The sequence below is a fragment of the Ptychodera flava genome, chromosome 9 (genome assembly GCF_041260155.1).
Source record: "Ptychodera flava strain L36383 chromosome 9, AS_Pfla_20210202, whole genome shotgun sequence".
NCBI lineage: Eukaryota > Metazoa > Hemichordata > Enteropneusta > Ptychoderidae > Ptychodera > Ptychodera flava.
The window spans coordinates 30,892,617-30,910,459 of record NC_091936.1 but is presented as its reverse complement, the minus strand read 5'-3'; the positions used below and the strand labels follow the sequence as shown (position 1 = coordinate 30,910,459).

The 17,843-nt window shown below is 39.8% G+C and overlaps 1 protein-coding gene across 1 annotated transcript in view; it reads left to right on the top strand.

Moving 5' to 3' along the window:
• Positions 1-2,946: 2,946 nt before the first annotated feature.
• LOC139140635 (corticotropin-releasing factor receptor 2-like) overlaps positions 2,947-17,843 on the top strand; it is a 136,311-nt gene continuing 121,414 nt past the window's right edge. Inside the window, exon 1 of the mRNA XM_070709994.1 lies at positions 2,947-3,756. Within this exon, the coding sequence (XP_070566095.1) occupies positions 3,700-3,756 (57 nt within the window). The 5' untranslated portion in view covers positions 2,947-3,699. The remainder of the gene's footprint in view (positions 3,757-17,843) is intronic.

Here is a 17,843-nt window from a genome sequence, read left to right as displayed (position 1 = left end):
GGCCCATCCCACATGCACGCTTTAAAGGTGAACAGAACTTTTAAGCGTGGCAGTGCTTTATTCTCTCGATGTTGTGTTTTCCTAAAGCAAATAAGTTCCCCCAGCTGTTTTTTTCGAGCCCACTCAAGCATATTGCATTGTCTGTCGCCATGGTAAAGCACAGAGCTGACAAATCTCAAGGTCGTGACCTTGACCTTGCGGTTCGGCGAGATAGCATTTATCCATCCTTTGCTTCCTTGGTCAAGTTAAGCAAGCAGACCACCTCCTTACCTCCTGCCATTGCAGGCTTTGCAAAACGATTGAAAAGTTTATTTTTTTTATTCATCCAACAGGCGATCTCAATTACAAGATGATGTACCCACTACCAAATGGAGCAATGAGGAGTAAAGTGCCTTGTTCAGGGGCACAACACCGTGCTTGAGTCTCGAACTCACCATCCTCTGACAGTGACACTGACTTTGTGTCAGTATGCACCGAGTGGAAATTCTTAACAGCCAAAAGAAGGCCTAGACTGTAAAAGTTTACATTTTGTCCTGTAATTTTGTTGCGTGTATCGACTAAACGCTGTCAGTCGATTGTCTAGAGCCCCTGTCTACACACTTCGAAAAGTCCGATCTGCCCACACAGTTTGTACATACGTCTGACCCACATTGTTTTTTTTTGTTGACAAATATATATAATATGACCGGAACTAAAGTCACTTCTCAATAAAACAACAATTCCGGTGACCCTGCAACATGCTGTGTTGACAAGCTGAGTATTGTAGTGCTATTCCACGTGCTCATTGGTGTGTATATAAAGAAACTTTAAAGCTAACATACTACAGAAAAACACAAGCTGGTTACTGTAGGTCTGTCTCTAATAGGGTCCAATACAGGACAGAACTTGCTAGAGTCACTCTCGTATTGATAGCGATGAAAGTAACGAGTTGTCTGTCATTGGTCCCGTTTGAAGAGGAGAGAGGCCTCTACACAAAACAATCAAATAAACATTGTAAACGAAGTAGTGAACAAACAAACGCGACGGGACACAAAATGGATGCGATATTTTTTCTCGTGTCCAGGATTGATTGCATGTATGAGACTTGTCGACATGAAAGGGGATGGTTTTCAGGGATCTGTCTGTGTAAACACAGCGGATTTGCGTCCGAGACGAGATCGGATTGATATGACAACACAACGTAAACGTTCCCTCTTACTAACTGAGATCATTGCTCACATTTATTATGAAAAAACACACTCGGCAAATGTGATTTTTATGACTAAAGAGAGATCACGGGTGATCCGTGACGGGTTCTGTTCTGTCAACAATTCATACGCTAAATAGGGCTGTCCCGCCCGGGGCCGGGTAAACCAACAGACGGTGCAGCTGTCCCATTGGCATGCGACTTTTTTTCTTAAACTTTTCTATGAAGCTATCCCAATTGAGAAACATTATGCAAATGGCGAGTCCTCAGTGCACTCGCTTTCTCACGCTTTGCCCATAGTCATCACGGCACATCGAGGTCAAAGGTCGCCGTTCGGGGCAAGGCAGTTCGCATTTTCAAAGAAAAAAATCCAGCACACCTTTTCTTCGGCACTTCCGCTCGAGTATATGAATGGAAAGTCGGTCATGTAGACACCAACAAGCCCATCTGGAAGAAAACTAGATGTTTTTTTGCCTTTTTTTAATCGTTGAAAAGAAATCGCTTTCTGGAGTCGACAATGAGAAGCCCGCCTTCTACAATAATGTGTCTTCCTGTTCGAAACCACACCACCATGCACTTGCGAACCGTTGGTCTCGTGTAACGACGGAAGAATTTCTATCGTTTAAACAAAACTGTAGACACACTGAAATGAACTCGGCCAGGGGGCTATCGTTTTGTTTTAGGTTTTTATAGAACAATCCAATTCCTTTCACTTTTCGGCCGAAAGCTCCCTACCGTGCAACGTGAAAATCTACTCACACTGCAAAATAGTACGTCTGACATTGAGGACAGTGTGTCCGGGCGAACATGTGGGTCAAGGTGTGAACACCTCACGTTTAGAAAGTTTAGAAGACACTAGGTCTGAAAAAGTAGCTTAATTTACGAACTTGCCATTAAGAGGTCGGGGCAGGTCAACATGTTCCATGTAATCTTACCCAAAATCTTAATGAACAAAACAAGTGCGCCAGCTTGACTACATATTGACGCCCATGCCTTTTCCTCAAGTATGCGAACACGTCTTTGGAACAGAATAAACAGTGCAGAGCTCAGATAGCATTGCCCGCAGCTATCAGACACTAGGAGTGAAATGTGTACATTTCAACCCCTATTCTTTCTGAACCCGTATGAGTGCGCAGGTCCACGCAAAGCGCGCGGAATTTCTGTTGACAAAAAGGCCACTTCCAACTCTACCGTCTGGTCCGATATGCTGTTGTCCTAAGTGTTTTAAGTTTAGTTAGGATTGGAGCGCTACAGTACCGTTCCACTACCAGGAAACTCAAGCCATTATTCACAAGACTATTTGTTATCATTCTGGGAATGTTCTAGGTGCTCTTTTCTGCCTGTCTGTCTGTAGTTTTGTGAGGTGCAAACTATTTAACTTTGTCAAAATTGCTTTCCCTGGGAATGTCGTACTTGACCCTGGAAGCGCATCTTCGAGCTATCATGTTCAAAATTTAGGTTTCTGCCCGATTTTTACGTCACTGTTACACTCTCCTGACGGTTGCCAGGCTAATTGGTAAATTCTGCTCATTTCATGACACTGTGAAGGAGGAAAAATCGTTTGATTCAGTGTCGAGGGTGACGAAAAAATCAATTTCAAAGAAAATCATGCGCTGTGTGTCAATCAGTGTCTATACGTCGGCAACCAACGCACCTTGTGCGATGATGGATGGGCCCGTATTCATTCGCTCAAAAACTTAGTTATTGAGAGTGACTATGTGTTGTGATGTCACCATGCGCGCGCACGTGTTTTCATCGACGAGTGTGTCTGCGAGAGAGTGGACTTCATCAGTGCAGTGCCAGCGAGCGCTTCAAAAGGATCGCGCTGTCTGATGCCTGTGCAAGAACGCAGCTACAGGCTGAGCGGGTCTGCAGCAAAGACTTAGAACGAAAGACTTCTGCATGGAACGTGGAGAGTTCACCTGTCATCAAACTGTCCAGAAAGGTGTGATCGTAACGCACTGTGTCATTCGTCCCGAGGTGTGAGTATTTATCTACATTACCATAACAGTTACAGAGATTTCCGTTGCAAACTGTAAGCCAATACACACAACCTTTCATCGGTGGGACCGACCAGTTTGCTCACCTACTGACTTGGGCGATTGCATTATCCGGCGTGGCGGCACTTTCTACAAGGGCTAACGTGACAGCGATCGACTTGCTACGACTCTTGTGCCGTTGAAGAGCATCGGAAGTGGACGTAAATATTTTCGTTAACAACTTACCGGGATTAAAACTGTCGTGTTGTTTTGAGATTACCAGTGTTGTAAACAAGAGACGCGACCAGCTCTCCTATTAAAGGACAACTAGCGGCAGAACGAGTTGACTATCACCTCTTGACTGCCATCATCAAGTTTTTATCGAAGCATTTAGGATAGCAATTACATCCTGCAGCAGACGACATTTATCTGCCAAAGGCTTTGAGGAACAAACTTTCACGTGCCAGAGTGGCAGATTGTGAGAATACACTCAATTTTGCAGAACGAGGAAAAAAAACTGTTTTCAAGAAAGACATGACCACTTTGTACGGGATTCAGTTAACGTGGAAGTCTACCTACTCTACGATGAAGGTATTGATTTTTTCTTTTCATGTCTGTCACATAAATGCATTGTTTTGCTCATGAACAATTCAAAGAGCCTATGCCGCGACTTTTGCAGACTCGTCTCTTTCCAGCAGCAGCAGCAGCGGCGGCATCAACAACAGCGAGCGGAGGCCGTCGCGTTCACAAAACCGCAACGTGCAATCACGCGCGACTTTTCCAGCCATCCGCGTGTCGCTGTGTAACCCCAGCACCTTCAGTTACGCTCTCCGTCATTCGGAGACTCAGGGTCACGATTAATGGGGTAGGGTCATTGCCTAAGTGGGCCATCCGGCCATCCTTCAAAGCTCAATGCATCTCCTCTTCGGTCCTGTGAGGAGAGACTGTCGTCTCTGGAGATAGCCCACAGGGACCAGCGTTCGTCATACTAATGCTGCGTCGTTGTGTGCCAGCGTTATGTATAGTTTCATTTTTTCTGGGATGACAGCTTCATAAAGTAAGAGTCCATAACCTGCGAGCTCAATATGAAAATGTTTACACTGTGCTCTACAAGAGACGAACACTTATCCAACCCGCAGCTTTAGTGATTATAAATATTTTAGTTGGCTGCTCAACTTTTCACAAAAAGTACTCATGATACATTTTTCAATTTCGGCTAACAAAGATAAAAAAGTTTTCAAGCAAATATTGACGTCACATGACAAGATTCAACCTCTTACACGCAAGACAACTGGAGGATGAAGTGTCTTTCAGTTGCCATTGTTGTTTTTGAGTCGTTTTTTATTGTTTAACCTGAACGTCGCCCGTCTTTAAGCTTTTTTTGAACCCCGCACTTTGCTCATGGTTCTCATGCGTGCGGCTTTGAATACGATTCTAAGCATCTTAGGCCAACACAACGCCTCTGTTGAGGTCGCATTATCGACACTATAAATGTGGTTCAGAAGACAGATTTAAACACAGCAAACGCTTTTGTTCAATACGTTAATAGGCATCTTCTGATTGTCACGCTCCCGAATTCAGTCACGGTAGCACATCTGCATCCTTGAATAGGGTCATAGGTCATGAACCACACCCACGTATTGACAGAACACGAATGTTTTATTATGTTCTAAACATTTTCACCTATTTTTGGGGGTACATTTCAAACCGCAAACGATTTCGCAAATTTCCACCTGTTGCAAATTAAAAAAAAAGTGTCACAGATATGCCCATGGTAACGCCAAGATGGAGAAATTGTGAGTGATGGGATGTCTATAAAGCGCCGATGAAACGCTTTACTGATCTTCCTTGCGTTTCTCTGTATCACCTGTGAGTGCCATTGAGAAAAGGCGAGAGAAACAACTGTGCTTATCGGATTTAAAGGAATAAAATAAACGTTCCGGTACATTGCTAGATTCTAATTGGCCTCTTGTATCGTCGCATTGTTCACGCCCATTACGATAGTGCGAGCGAACGTTAAATGTGGGTATAGAATTGACCTCGGCTTGCCGGCTTAGAACTCAGTGAAATAGACTTAACAAGGGATTTTTGTTCTGCGTTCCTCAATAAAGTTCTTTGTTGATGCGTTCAGCTAGGAGAAAAACACCCCGCCTCTGATTTAAGGGTGGCCGATGATATTCCACAACAAACCTCTGACAAATCTAATGACATTTGTCCGTGAGAGACAACATGACGTAATAGACAGGGGCGTTGAGGTTGTGAGATATGGGACCATGGCCAAGAGACATGCGAAAGAGGCCAACAAACACCGTTAGATTTGACACACACAACAGACAAGCAGACAGGCAGACAAAACCGCTTTCGGCTTTGACTGTAAAAGAAATCCGCGCGACTGTTGTCATAACGATGACATCACGCATAAAGCAGACTACCACAACTAGGCGCACTCAATAAGTCGGTTTTTTTCTTTAAACGACGAATTCATGCTCCTGCAACAGACCACGCAGAGGATTCATCAGAGAACACGTGTCTGCACGATCGGCAGCCTGCTTTACAGGCGGTCAATGCAGAAATATGTCGCAGGAAATATATCCCTGGGCCATCATTAGACAACCCTGCAATCCGAAGCGCTGATTCGCGATTTATAGTGGCGCGTTAAGCAATCTTTACTGCACGTAATGTTTTTCCTGTAAAACAACATTTAACGTGCTAAAAATTTGTACCACACCCAGTCGTAATTAGAGGAAATTCCGGAACGTTTAGTCTCTGAACTCAGGGCACCGAAAACAAATGCGGCCAAGTGTCGCCGGGTGCCTGAATGCGAGAATCAGTTGTTTATAGTTCTTCGCTAAAAGCTAACCCGTGTACATGTGACTAAATGCATTTGGGGCGACTGTTAGAGTAATTGTCAAATTTTCAAGGTAAATACCGACGACAACTTTGTTTTGTGCGCGCCATCGTACCAAGCACATAATATGTGCAAACATACGTACTCACATATATTTTTACCGATGTAGTCCTATTGGGGATATTTTTACTTTGATATATATAAAGATTTATGGCACAAAGGGAAGCGCTGTACCAAATCGACCTTATCATACTCCTATAATTCAATAGAGCTGATCCTAAATACACAACACATGCGGGTGTAAAGCAACAGCTTCTCTACCCGTATAAATAGATCAACAAGAATTGCGCGTTTGGCGTGCGGTTAGATGGTGCTTTTGTTTATACATATGGCGTTTCTCGATGCCCCTCTCCACCCCATCATTTGATGCAGGTTCGATAGCGGGTCCAATGGACGTCCGGCAGGGTCTCATTTTACTCGGTTCACCTGAAAAATAGTGGGCCTAATTGGCCTTCCTTTTGAAAACAATCTAAAGGGGCACACACACAGCTTTATGATGCAATTGTACCCCCTAGCTTGGCGTGGATTCGTAATTGTTTTGGGGCGGGTCCAGAGTTCTACCGTGTTGCCTTTTATTCGAATCATGAATTAATTTCTATGTTTCGGCGTCCGCTATTACGATCATGCAGCAACAACGAACGTGCGATGGTGTCACCAAAATCCCGACTCTTCGAAAGCAGTACAAAATCAACTCCGATTGTATTGACTGAAACAAAATAGCTCAGGAAACCAAAATTATTGAAAGCTAAAATATTTAGATTGTTGTTATTAATCTTTACCAGAAAAATGACATATTCTGCTATTTTGACAAGAACTGTCTGTCCAGCGCTACTCCAGTGCGTTAGTCTGCGCGGTCGTACCTTGGAAAGTAAGCCTCATCCTGTATGAAGTACAACATGGATTGCGCCCCGTGCAAGATAAATTAACGGTGAAAACTTGTGGATCTCAGCCACGTTGTGTCTTATTTCGATCTTTCCGTAACAATTTGTCCAGCAGACATGATATTATGACCCGGCTGTGCTTACTGCGGCAGTGATGACTTTCTCGGGTTTTTGAACATCCCCTCGTTCCATGTTAATTATTCACGCGTGTGCGACGTTTGAGAAGGAAATAAAAGGGTTTAAGTATCTTGTGTATCCATTAAACGAATAAAGTGCCCAATGCAGTCGCCAATATTCCGACTTGAAGACAATAAGGTTTACTCTCTTCGATAATTTTGCAAGTCTAAATGCCAAAGGGTCAGTTTGATGTGATTTAATTTGAACTTAACGACACGCTTTGGCGCCTTTGAACACAGTACTGTTTCTCATATAGCGACCAATAAAATATACAGTTTTCTTTTTCTGTATCGTTTAAGGTACAGTGGAAAAAAGGTCTGGTTTATTTTAAGTTAGTGTGCGCCTCGAAAGTGAAAAACTTAAACTTTTGCCCAAACTTTTCTCGATGAACATTCAACCATTCTCATACTAAATCAAGAATAAAAATCGGGGGTCACCATGCAAATTTTTGTACTGAGAATCAAATTACCTAATATTTACCGATTAGCTTATTTGAAATTCAAAATGGCCGACATCCCTGTGTTAACTCTTTGAGGAAAAATAAAACTTTCGAGTTTCAAAAAACCTAGAACGTGAAAACTTTTCTTACATCAAGAGCTTTAAAATGAACCCCCACAAGTTGTAGATCAGAAGAGAATTTATAAAATTTGAAAGCCCGAAAATCAGTCCCTGAGGTGCGTTCTACCTTAAGCGAAATAGTCGCTACATGCTAAGTTTTCGTAGATCAGCATAGAAATTTGCCAAATCGCGTATTAACACGTTCTGATTTTGGCGCCCCACAGAAGTAATGGACCCGATGTAGCCTGCCATCATTAGCAGTATACTAAAGCGTAGTGATTTCAAAGAAAAATATATGATTATAGCCATGTCCCCCGGACTTAATACCTGAAAAATATACATTAAGTTTACCTTCTAACCAAGATGCCTGCATATGGAAGCTTTCTAATCTGATTTATACTAATTGTATACCATAAAACATATTTAAAACAACGTCTGCTTTCTTTCAACCTCAATTGCCTCTGATTTCCTGATATATTTTACCTTGCGTACTTTGTACGGTGCGTAAATTGTCGAAATAAACAGAAATGTTGTAGCTGAAATATGTTTTTACCCATGAGTACTTATATGTGACCATTACGCATTCCAACCTGGGCGGTTAAATTTGGACTTCTCTCCGGCTAGGCGCGTTTTTTTTTTCTATAAAACCTTTCTAAAGACGTTTTGCTGACGTAAAAATGATATGTCAAGCCAAGGAAGCGGCTGAATCGAGAATAAAACAGATTGGTGGGAAAGCAAAGATGAGGTTAAGAATGCGTTAGTGTCGCTTTCTCCTCATTACCAGTTTAGACATTTGTCAGCCCCTTAACTGGAGTGTATGTAAAAAGTCTACTAAAGATTGAAATATGCATCGCAATGACATTGACCGCAGGAGTTCACGTTTATCTCCTTGCGCCCCGGCGAAGAATTTACATAATTGATAAATTTTGTATAATGTCTAACAATAAACAGGTAATGACATACGACACATCCTCCAATCGAAATGTGAGCGTGTGATCAGACTTTCCCGTGCAGTGCGAGACTTTACGAGATACTGCGTAACATTTGTATTTTGCCGGATGTTACGTCACAAACAGAACACCATCTTCGAGGGCCAGAAAGCACAGATCTAGAGGACAATTATTATAATTAAACTGTACAATGTACAGGCATCTGTCTGTCATACGTAACTTTACTTTTTCGAATGGTTCAAAACAATGGTATATCAGCATCAAAGTCTCACGAGATCTCGTGGCGAGGGAACTGCTCCACTTTATCCGGCAAAGCTTTTCCATTTGCCGTCAAAAGTGCTTGGTTATTTTAATACACTCTAGACTTCCGTGAGACTCTAGCACGTGTTCAGAGAATTAAGGAAATCGGATACACCAAATCTTTTCTTTCGAGTGAAATCGATCATCTCACATTTCAATAGCCTTCATAGACTGCGGCATCAATTTGCCTCGTTTTAGAAATTTGAAGATTCTGAACCATTCTCGTCATCATGATAACGGTGTGATAATTTTATGGTATGTTTTTTGCTATTACTGACCTTGACTTCTTAATTTCCCTTGTCTTTATATTGGCTGATATATTTTAAAAAAGACAAGTGCGGGCAAAGCGTCTTGTCGTACTCATCACAATATAGATCAATAAAATGTCATATAGCATATATCACATCATATTGTAATATGGAGTACCACATTGTCATATAAGCAGCGCTAATGGAAACATGAGGTAAAGTTTTATCGTAAAATAATGGAAGATAATGGTCGCGACGGCAAGACTTCCTACTGGTACATCACTTCTCTTCATATGGCGCAGATTTTGCCGACCATGGCTATATACTGATTGTTTTAAAAGATATACACTGTGTTATAAAAAAATAATTTTCATCATTCTCCAAACTAGACTCACCCTTTGAAGAATTTTCTTTAAAAGTTAACAGAGTGCAGTCGATATCTGTTTTTCCCTTGGGTGCAATGGCTATAGATATGGTAGACTGTGCGCACCTATGTCCAGCGTTTTCAAGCTGTGAAAGGTAGATCGCGCTTCGGGGACAGATATTCGGACTCTCAAACTTTTACAATTCTTTTCTAATATTCCACTTGTGGGGGTTCAATTTAAAGCTCTTTGTGTAAGAAAACTTTTCACCAGCTTGTTTTTCTCCACAGAGTTAACTCAGGGATGGCAGCCATTTTGAATTTTGAATATCGGTAAATCTTGGGTTATTTGTTTCTCCAGTACCAAAATTTGCACGGTTACCCCCGATTTTTATTTCTTGATTTTGAAAGAGATTGGTTGAAAGAATCCTTAAGGAAAGTTTGAGCAAAAGTTTAAGTCTTTCACTTTCGAGACGCATACTACCTTAACCAATATACCCATGTTTCAACCACTGCGCAACGTAGTCAGAAACCACGGCTAAAAAAGATTTTTTCTGCACAGCGTCACTCGATGAATCGTTACATGTCGCGAAGAACACGCCAACATGAAAACGAATGTAGGTAAAGGTATGTCATGACGCAAAGCTAGAGGTTACGAGACTCTTTTTGCGGGAATCGATTTCAGCCCCAAATGAAATACTCACTATTGTGCACAGGAAACTTTACGAGTAACACGGTTGCGTAATATGCCATTTAAATATGTCCTTCAACGTCACTCCATATTCCCAAATCAACGATGTCGATCTACTGACAACATTTCTAAAGATTCAAATGCCTACAGCCCAAACTGTAAATACCATGCCGTCTGCCACATTAAAAATACAACATTCGAGTCTGGAAAATCTGCGTAAAATTTAATGCGTTTCGAATGACTTTGACTCATCCCAAAATATTAGTTATAATATTATATATATATATATATATATATATATATATATATATATATATATATATATATATATATATATATATGTATGTATATATATATGTATATGTATATATATCGAAGGAAATTATACAGTGCACGATGCTTAAGCAGAGTGTTAACACAAATTACTCTTCTGTATATAATAACACAAATTACTTCTATTAGGTAAGTTTCATGTATCGTGCAATCTTCAGACAGTCAGAACTAAATTTTCCTTAGGTCTTCACTCTCACTTATATGGATGGTTCTCACCATTATACTGTGTTTTAGGTGGTGTTTGAATTCGATAAATAATATTTGTTTTGAGGCGACATTTTTTAAAACCAACCTATAAGCGTAGATTTGTCAGCATTGATCATGATCTCATAATCAAAGTTATTAAATCTACGGTGTTCAACAAAAGCTTTTTGACAGGTTTTAAAGTATCGTTACCAAAACAAATATTTATCGAATTTCAAAACCACATACAGTCTATTGGTACATCCCAACCATACATATGAGAGTGAACACCCACGAAAAAATTGGTTCTGTCTTTCTGAAGATTGCAGAATGCATGAAACTTAAGTAACAATTATTGTTACTATATATAATATATATAATATATATATATATATATATATATATATATATAATTCCTAGATTATCCTAACAATTTATTTACAACCCTCACGTTTAGATACTCATATATGTAAATGGGACAGAGAGAGAGAGAGAGAGAAGAGATATATATATATATATATATATATATATATATATATATATATATATATATATATATATATATATATATATATATATACATAAAATTCCTAGATTATCCTAAACAATTTATTTACACCCTCACGTTTAGATACTCATATATGTAAATGGAGAGAGAGAGAGAGAGAGAGAGAGAGAGAGAGAGAGAAGAGGAGAGAGAGAGAGAGAGAGAGAGAGAGAGAGAAGGAGAGAGAGGAGAGAGAAGGCCCACTTGTCATGGCAATGACTAGGATACTGGATAATAAGATAATAGTGAATCGTCATATATATAAATAGAATATGTATATATATATATATATATATATATATATATATATATATATATATATATATATATATATCAAATGTTTTTATAATATTAATACATACATACATACATACATACATACATACATACATACATGCGTACATAAATACATACATACATACATACATACATACATACATACATACATACATACATACATACATACATATATACATACATACAGACAGACAGACATACAGACAGACATACATACATACATACATACATACATACATACATACATACATACATACATACATACATACATACATACATACATACATACATACATACATACATACATACATACATACATACATACATACATACATACATACATACATACATACATACATACATACATACATAGGCTGCAGAGCATTCTTATCAATAAGCAGTGCTTGATAGTCATAGGAAAATATATAAATGGGATTGTATAACTCTCAGAGAAAATTGTGAGCGATATACTCTTGCCTCGTCCTAGCCAGTCGTTGCTATGCAACCGATTATGCTAATTATCCACTGAATTCGAGGGAAGGATGTCTGCTACGGAGGATGAAAGAAAATTAATAATCCGGCTTTTTAGCGTGTGGTGAGTTTTATCGCATACATTCATCTACGTTTTCAATGACGTTATTCAACGTCCCTCTACAAACACCGTACGCAACAAAACCCGTTGATTTAATTGCAATATCATATTTGCTATCATAATCCACCATCATATTATACTCGCTGAAGTGGTTTTCGCACTGCTCACGCATGGCAGGGTTCTAATTATATCAACATCATTTTGACAAGATACCCTCTTAACATTCGCTCTCGGTGGCAAAAAGAGGGACGTATACAATTGCTAATCCACCGCTGTCGAGTTTTCGGTTCCTCGTTACGTCATGAGACGCATTGCTGAAGGAGTTTCTTTTGTAATTTTGGTTGAATGATGATTGTCACCTTTTTTCTCCGAAAACAGGTTGCGCTTTTTTTTTGACAAGCGTTTGATTAGAAGCGCACGCTTCCTGTAAGAGCCACGATGACATGTTGATTTCCTTTCATAAGCAGGTCACGTTTTCAACCCGTCGAGAGCCAATATACAGCTTTCGATTGCAGACTATACTTTGAAAAACTTCCTGTTTGAATGAATCGTCGTAGTTTATGTTTTCTATATTCCGCCTCTCTATAAACTATCACGTAAAGCGAAACGAATATCCCCTACTTGGCTTTCTCTCTAACTTCCCTCGTTGGCCAAACCACAAGTTTCAGGTGGTTAAACAATTTAACCTTGACCTCATAAGTTTAAGTTTACAGAGGGTAGGGATTACATCCCTGATGGTGGACAAGCTTCAGACAGATGGTTTTCCTGCCGGTACGAGCAGGCCTTGGACTTTCCATGGAGTTATTTGCATCGTTTCCATTTTGATCCGATGGAATTTTTTTTAAGCAGGTGGGCATTAAATGGCGAACTACGCTCAGGATTCAGGACGGAAAAAGAGGAAATTAATGCTTTCAATGCGGTTATGGTCTGTAGTAAAGCATTTAGAAATCACTCTGCAACCTTGAATGGTCGTGAGAAAAATGGCACCACTTAGTGGCGTTTGCCAACCTCATTCGAGCTGCGCTGGCGGAAATCTCTCACATTACGAAATCAGTGTTGTGCCTTCTGACTCGTTCCATTGACGATCAATTTGTTGACCTCTAACCCTGTCAGTGCTTCCAGAACATTTCGTCATTTAAAGATCCTCATATGTCGCCAATAACACGATTCCAAGTCATTGTGTATTTTATTTCCAAAATTAAATGTATCGACAAGTTGCAATCCCCAGTGTCAAGAGCTGTGTCGGTTCCATGTCTTTACTGATTATTAAAACCGCAATGCAAAATGTAAATCATATCAAACTTGATTAAATCTGATGTAAAACGGAGTCCGTAAATTAGACGGCAGTAATATATCTTCAGTGCGCTATGCATATGAAACTGAACACACCAAAGAGTATCCTAAAATACTATCTTACCAAAGACGAGTTTATGCAAAATGGGCCAGGCTGGGTGCGCGTATATTGACGGGCAGCCGTCCGTTTCTTAAGCTGTGAAAATTGGTTGTATTGTCCACCGAAAATTAAGTCCAAGTTGCATGTGAGCTTGCACAGAATAAATGTAAATAATTGTCCGCTGCTTCAAAGTCTATTTTTAGAATGTCTAGCACCAATAATATTCTGTAATGCTAACTTCCAAGTAAATTATTGCGCATCCCCGATGAAATGTCAAATTTCGAAAACATGTTCAAAATGCAAATCATTAATTTCTAAATATGCCTTAACTGATCATTTCAATATCACATCCTTGATTGCCAACACTCTACCAGGTTTCACGATATTGTTGGCGCAGCGAATGTCCAACGGCGCAGCGTTTCTCCGAAAAACATTAATAATACAAGTTAATGGTTGTGCTAGTGATTGCTTTGAATTGAAGTAGTATATTAATTAATTACGTGTCAAAATGCATTTAACTCCGACCCAATTGTAAAGGAAACAGACAGTATATCTATACTGGTCGTTTAACATTTGGTTGGGTACGTATATCTGTTATATGTTTCCACGCTGTCGAATTTCATCAAATGCGAAACATTTGAATTGAAATTGATTAATTTGCAAGAAACAACTTCTTGTACACGGATCGCATCTCTTGTACACCGATGTCTGCATTTGGTATAATGTTCCTAAACTTCCAAAAGATTGATGCATCATCTCTTTTGTTTAGGATTCCCATTCTAGACATTGTGATCAAATATCTTAACAAGGCACATCCACTAAAGATGATCGTGTTACATCATGTCTTCAGATATTGCGGTGTTTCAAACACTCTGCAAAATTCTCCAAAGGGGTTTTCAGGCTATCTTTGAAACAGAAATATTTCTACGCGTTCTGCCACATAAACGTAGAGAGAGAGAGAGAGAGAGAGAGAGAGAGAGAGAGAGAGAGAGAGAGAGAGAGAGAGAGAGAGAGAGAGAGAGAGAGAGAGAGAGAGAGAGAGAGAGCCCACTTTTATTGTTCAGGAAGTTTGAGTCAAAGGCAAAGAGACACGTAAAACCCATGAAAACAAACACTATAAATCGAGGTACGACGATAAATTGTAGACATGTCGAGGTGTTATCATGACAAAAGAACGTACAAGTAACACCAGTATCCGGCGTTGTGTAAACTGTCACAGAGAAGTTAGGCCATAAATATTGATCATGAAATGTTGTTAGGGACTACCCTTAATATATTATGTCTTCCGTTTTAGAGGTCTACGAGAGTTAAAGCTCCTGTTACTTACTTGTATCTTTTAAGAACCTTTTATCGAATGACCGATTTACTCGGCGCGTAATATCTCGAACCTGTATAAACATACAGCGTAGTGATGTATTAGGAATATTATAAATGAAAAGTGACCACGCCTTAATTATTAGTATTTTTGAACATTCTTATCTGCATTCTAAATGTACTGTCATTTCCGTGCAACTGTTATCCCAACGGGTAAGCAAGTCCCGTGTTGATCAAAATAGCAAAAATCTAAAGCTCAAATAATGATGAATTTTTCACGCACTATACTTAACATGAAAGGTTTACTATGCGCTCCAAAGAGACTCGAGAAACAGACGTCAGCTTGTTAGCTCTTTCATGCAAACTGACTGTTAACCCTGTTGCCTAATATATATTTTCAGATTTTTGTATAAAACTTAGCCAATAAAATGTGACGGCCATTTAGTCCAAAATTATCAAAAAAATTACAGAAGAAGTCATAAAATTTGGCAAAATGTTGCATAAAATTTGGGCGGGAAAAAGTTATAGCACTCAAAGGGTTAAAACCGTCTTGTGTAGTCAACATTGGAACGTTAATGTTTGCCTATGTTTCTATATGTGTCGCTTACCTCTTCTTTTGTGTGTTACAGTAACTACAAAGATTGGCTCACTTCACTTCACGAACTGACACATCCACTAGCGCGCCATTGCTCGGTGACTGCACTAACGGTTGCATTGACCGAAGAAATTCCCAAATGGTATTTATTGTACATTAGGGTTTTCCTAAGCATCTTGCCTAGCTAGCTTTTCATAATTGTACTAATCCTGTAATATCTTAAGACGTCCGCTAACATGCTGTTTCGCTTTCCCGTTGCGGAGTCTTGTTATTCCCACATCACGTGACTTCTGACGAAATACCCACTGTATTCAATAAAAAAGGAAGGCTTCTCTCTGATCTGCGATATTCTTATGATCTTCATCATCTGCCACGCAGTATTCTTTTGAAGCACTACATCCATCACATTACCAAATATTCCAGTGGTGCCTCACCTGCCTGAAAGCAGACGACAGTTTTAAACGTGGAAATGATGTAACCCGTAGAAAAAAAATCCCCTATCCCTCTGAAATCCTAATTCTGTCAATCAACCAGAAACGACAGCATCGTTTTCAACCGTTTACTTCTCTAACATAAAGCTGGCGGAGGAATAATCTGAGAAATGAGGCGGAAAAAAACCCGTGATACTAGCTTTATTTTGAAAGCAATCCGATGATCCGATGCCCGAGGCTTTGAATAAATTTAAATCCAGGTAGGAATTTCTCAACTTTGTTACATTTCTCTTGAGGACTAATTAGACTTCTAATTTAGGAATACCGCTAATTAGAGGGTCTTTTTCTTAATCATCGCCACCGAGGCTCCACCCCAAAACCTTTGTGTGATCGTTTCGATCGTCTGGTCTGATCCAGTTCAATAGCAAGATCAAGAGAGCACTATAAACAAAATGGACTTCGAAGTGAAAACGTTTCATAAGGACAAGAACTGTAAGTCTTATCGAACAGATGTTGAAATATTGCCTGAAAATGACAGTGAAAGGTCAGATTGTCCCGGAGATATTCGTCACCAACGAACGAGAAGGCGCCTGTGTATGTTTTTTAGCAACCGTGTGTGAATAAATTGCTTCAACAGCGTAACTCGACTACAGTCTGTCTCGCCTCAACGTAAACCGTACAGTCGCTTGCGGTAAAACCGGTCAAAATAGATAGGCGTTTAAGTCGAGGTACTATCGTGATTTGATTGAGCACAGGGCAGGGTGCGGGTAGCCATGATGGCCAGCATCGTATTATTTCCAGCGAGGTGGATGCGGGTACTTGGCGATCAAGTAAGAGGTCATATCAGCTCGGAGGGCTTTGCAACCCTCGTGACAAAGGTGAAGCTCTCAGACAGAGAGCATTGACATATAACATGCGCAACTGACGGTCACAACAAGCAAAGAGATGCTCATGGCCATATGGTCAAAATGCATGCCATTTGTTTGACTTTACAACTTGAAATACACAGGGATGCATTGATACCATGCTTCGCATAAAAGAAACGGCCTTCGTCATTCATCATACGGTTTTTTTTCAACACTTTCCTCACGTATATAATCAAACCCTTCCAAAGCTCTTCGTTCTGTAACCTCCAAATCATGTTGAAAAGCAATATCCAAATTTTCAAAGCTGCGTGAGTATAATAGCTCTCTTTCCAGTATTATATGCAACCACCTGACCCAGCGTACACGTGTCTGTTGCAATGGCCGCTGGGTACGGATCCGACATGGCAAATGAGTCAGTGCGGACGATATAAGGATATTAGACAAACAGACACTGCATCGCTGAAGGCGCTAATTTTTAATTGCGGATGTACGGTCGAGTGTTTTTTATATCAAGATATGACCTTGCAATCACAATTCTGATATTTAGCAGAAAATTACCTGGAACAATCACAGAATCTTGACTTGTGTTTGGCTGATATTTCAGTATTTCAAAAGGACTGTCTCATAGCTTCCGAATATTGAACATTGCGCCTTTTTCAAGAAGATTTGTGACCTGCAGGGGCTTTCTCGCTATCGTGATTGCCAAGGAATAGTCAAAGCCATGACGTTACGTTTTGTTACGTTAAAGGGACAAAGTCGGCCATTTTTCATAAATTTTGTTTCAAATTGGTGCAAGATACTACTTATATTGTTTGACACATTGAAAGATATTGAATGAATGGGTGACCATGCATATATTCGACCCCGGTTTTAGACACGAAACATGAAACCATCGCGAAAATGAATTAATGGTCATGACCATCAATTCATTTTCGCGATGGTTTCATTTAATTTGTCTAAAACCGGGGTCGAATATATGCATGGTCATCCATTTATTCAATATCTTTCATGTCAAACAATATAAGTAGTATCTTGCACCAAACAAAAATCATG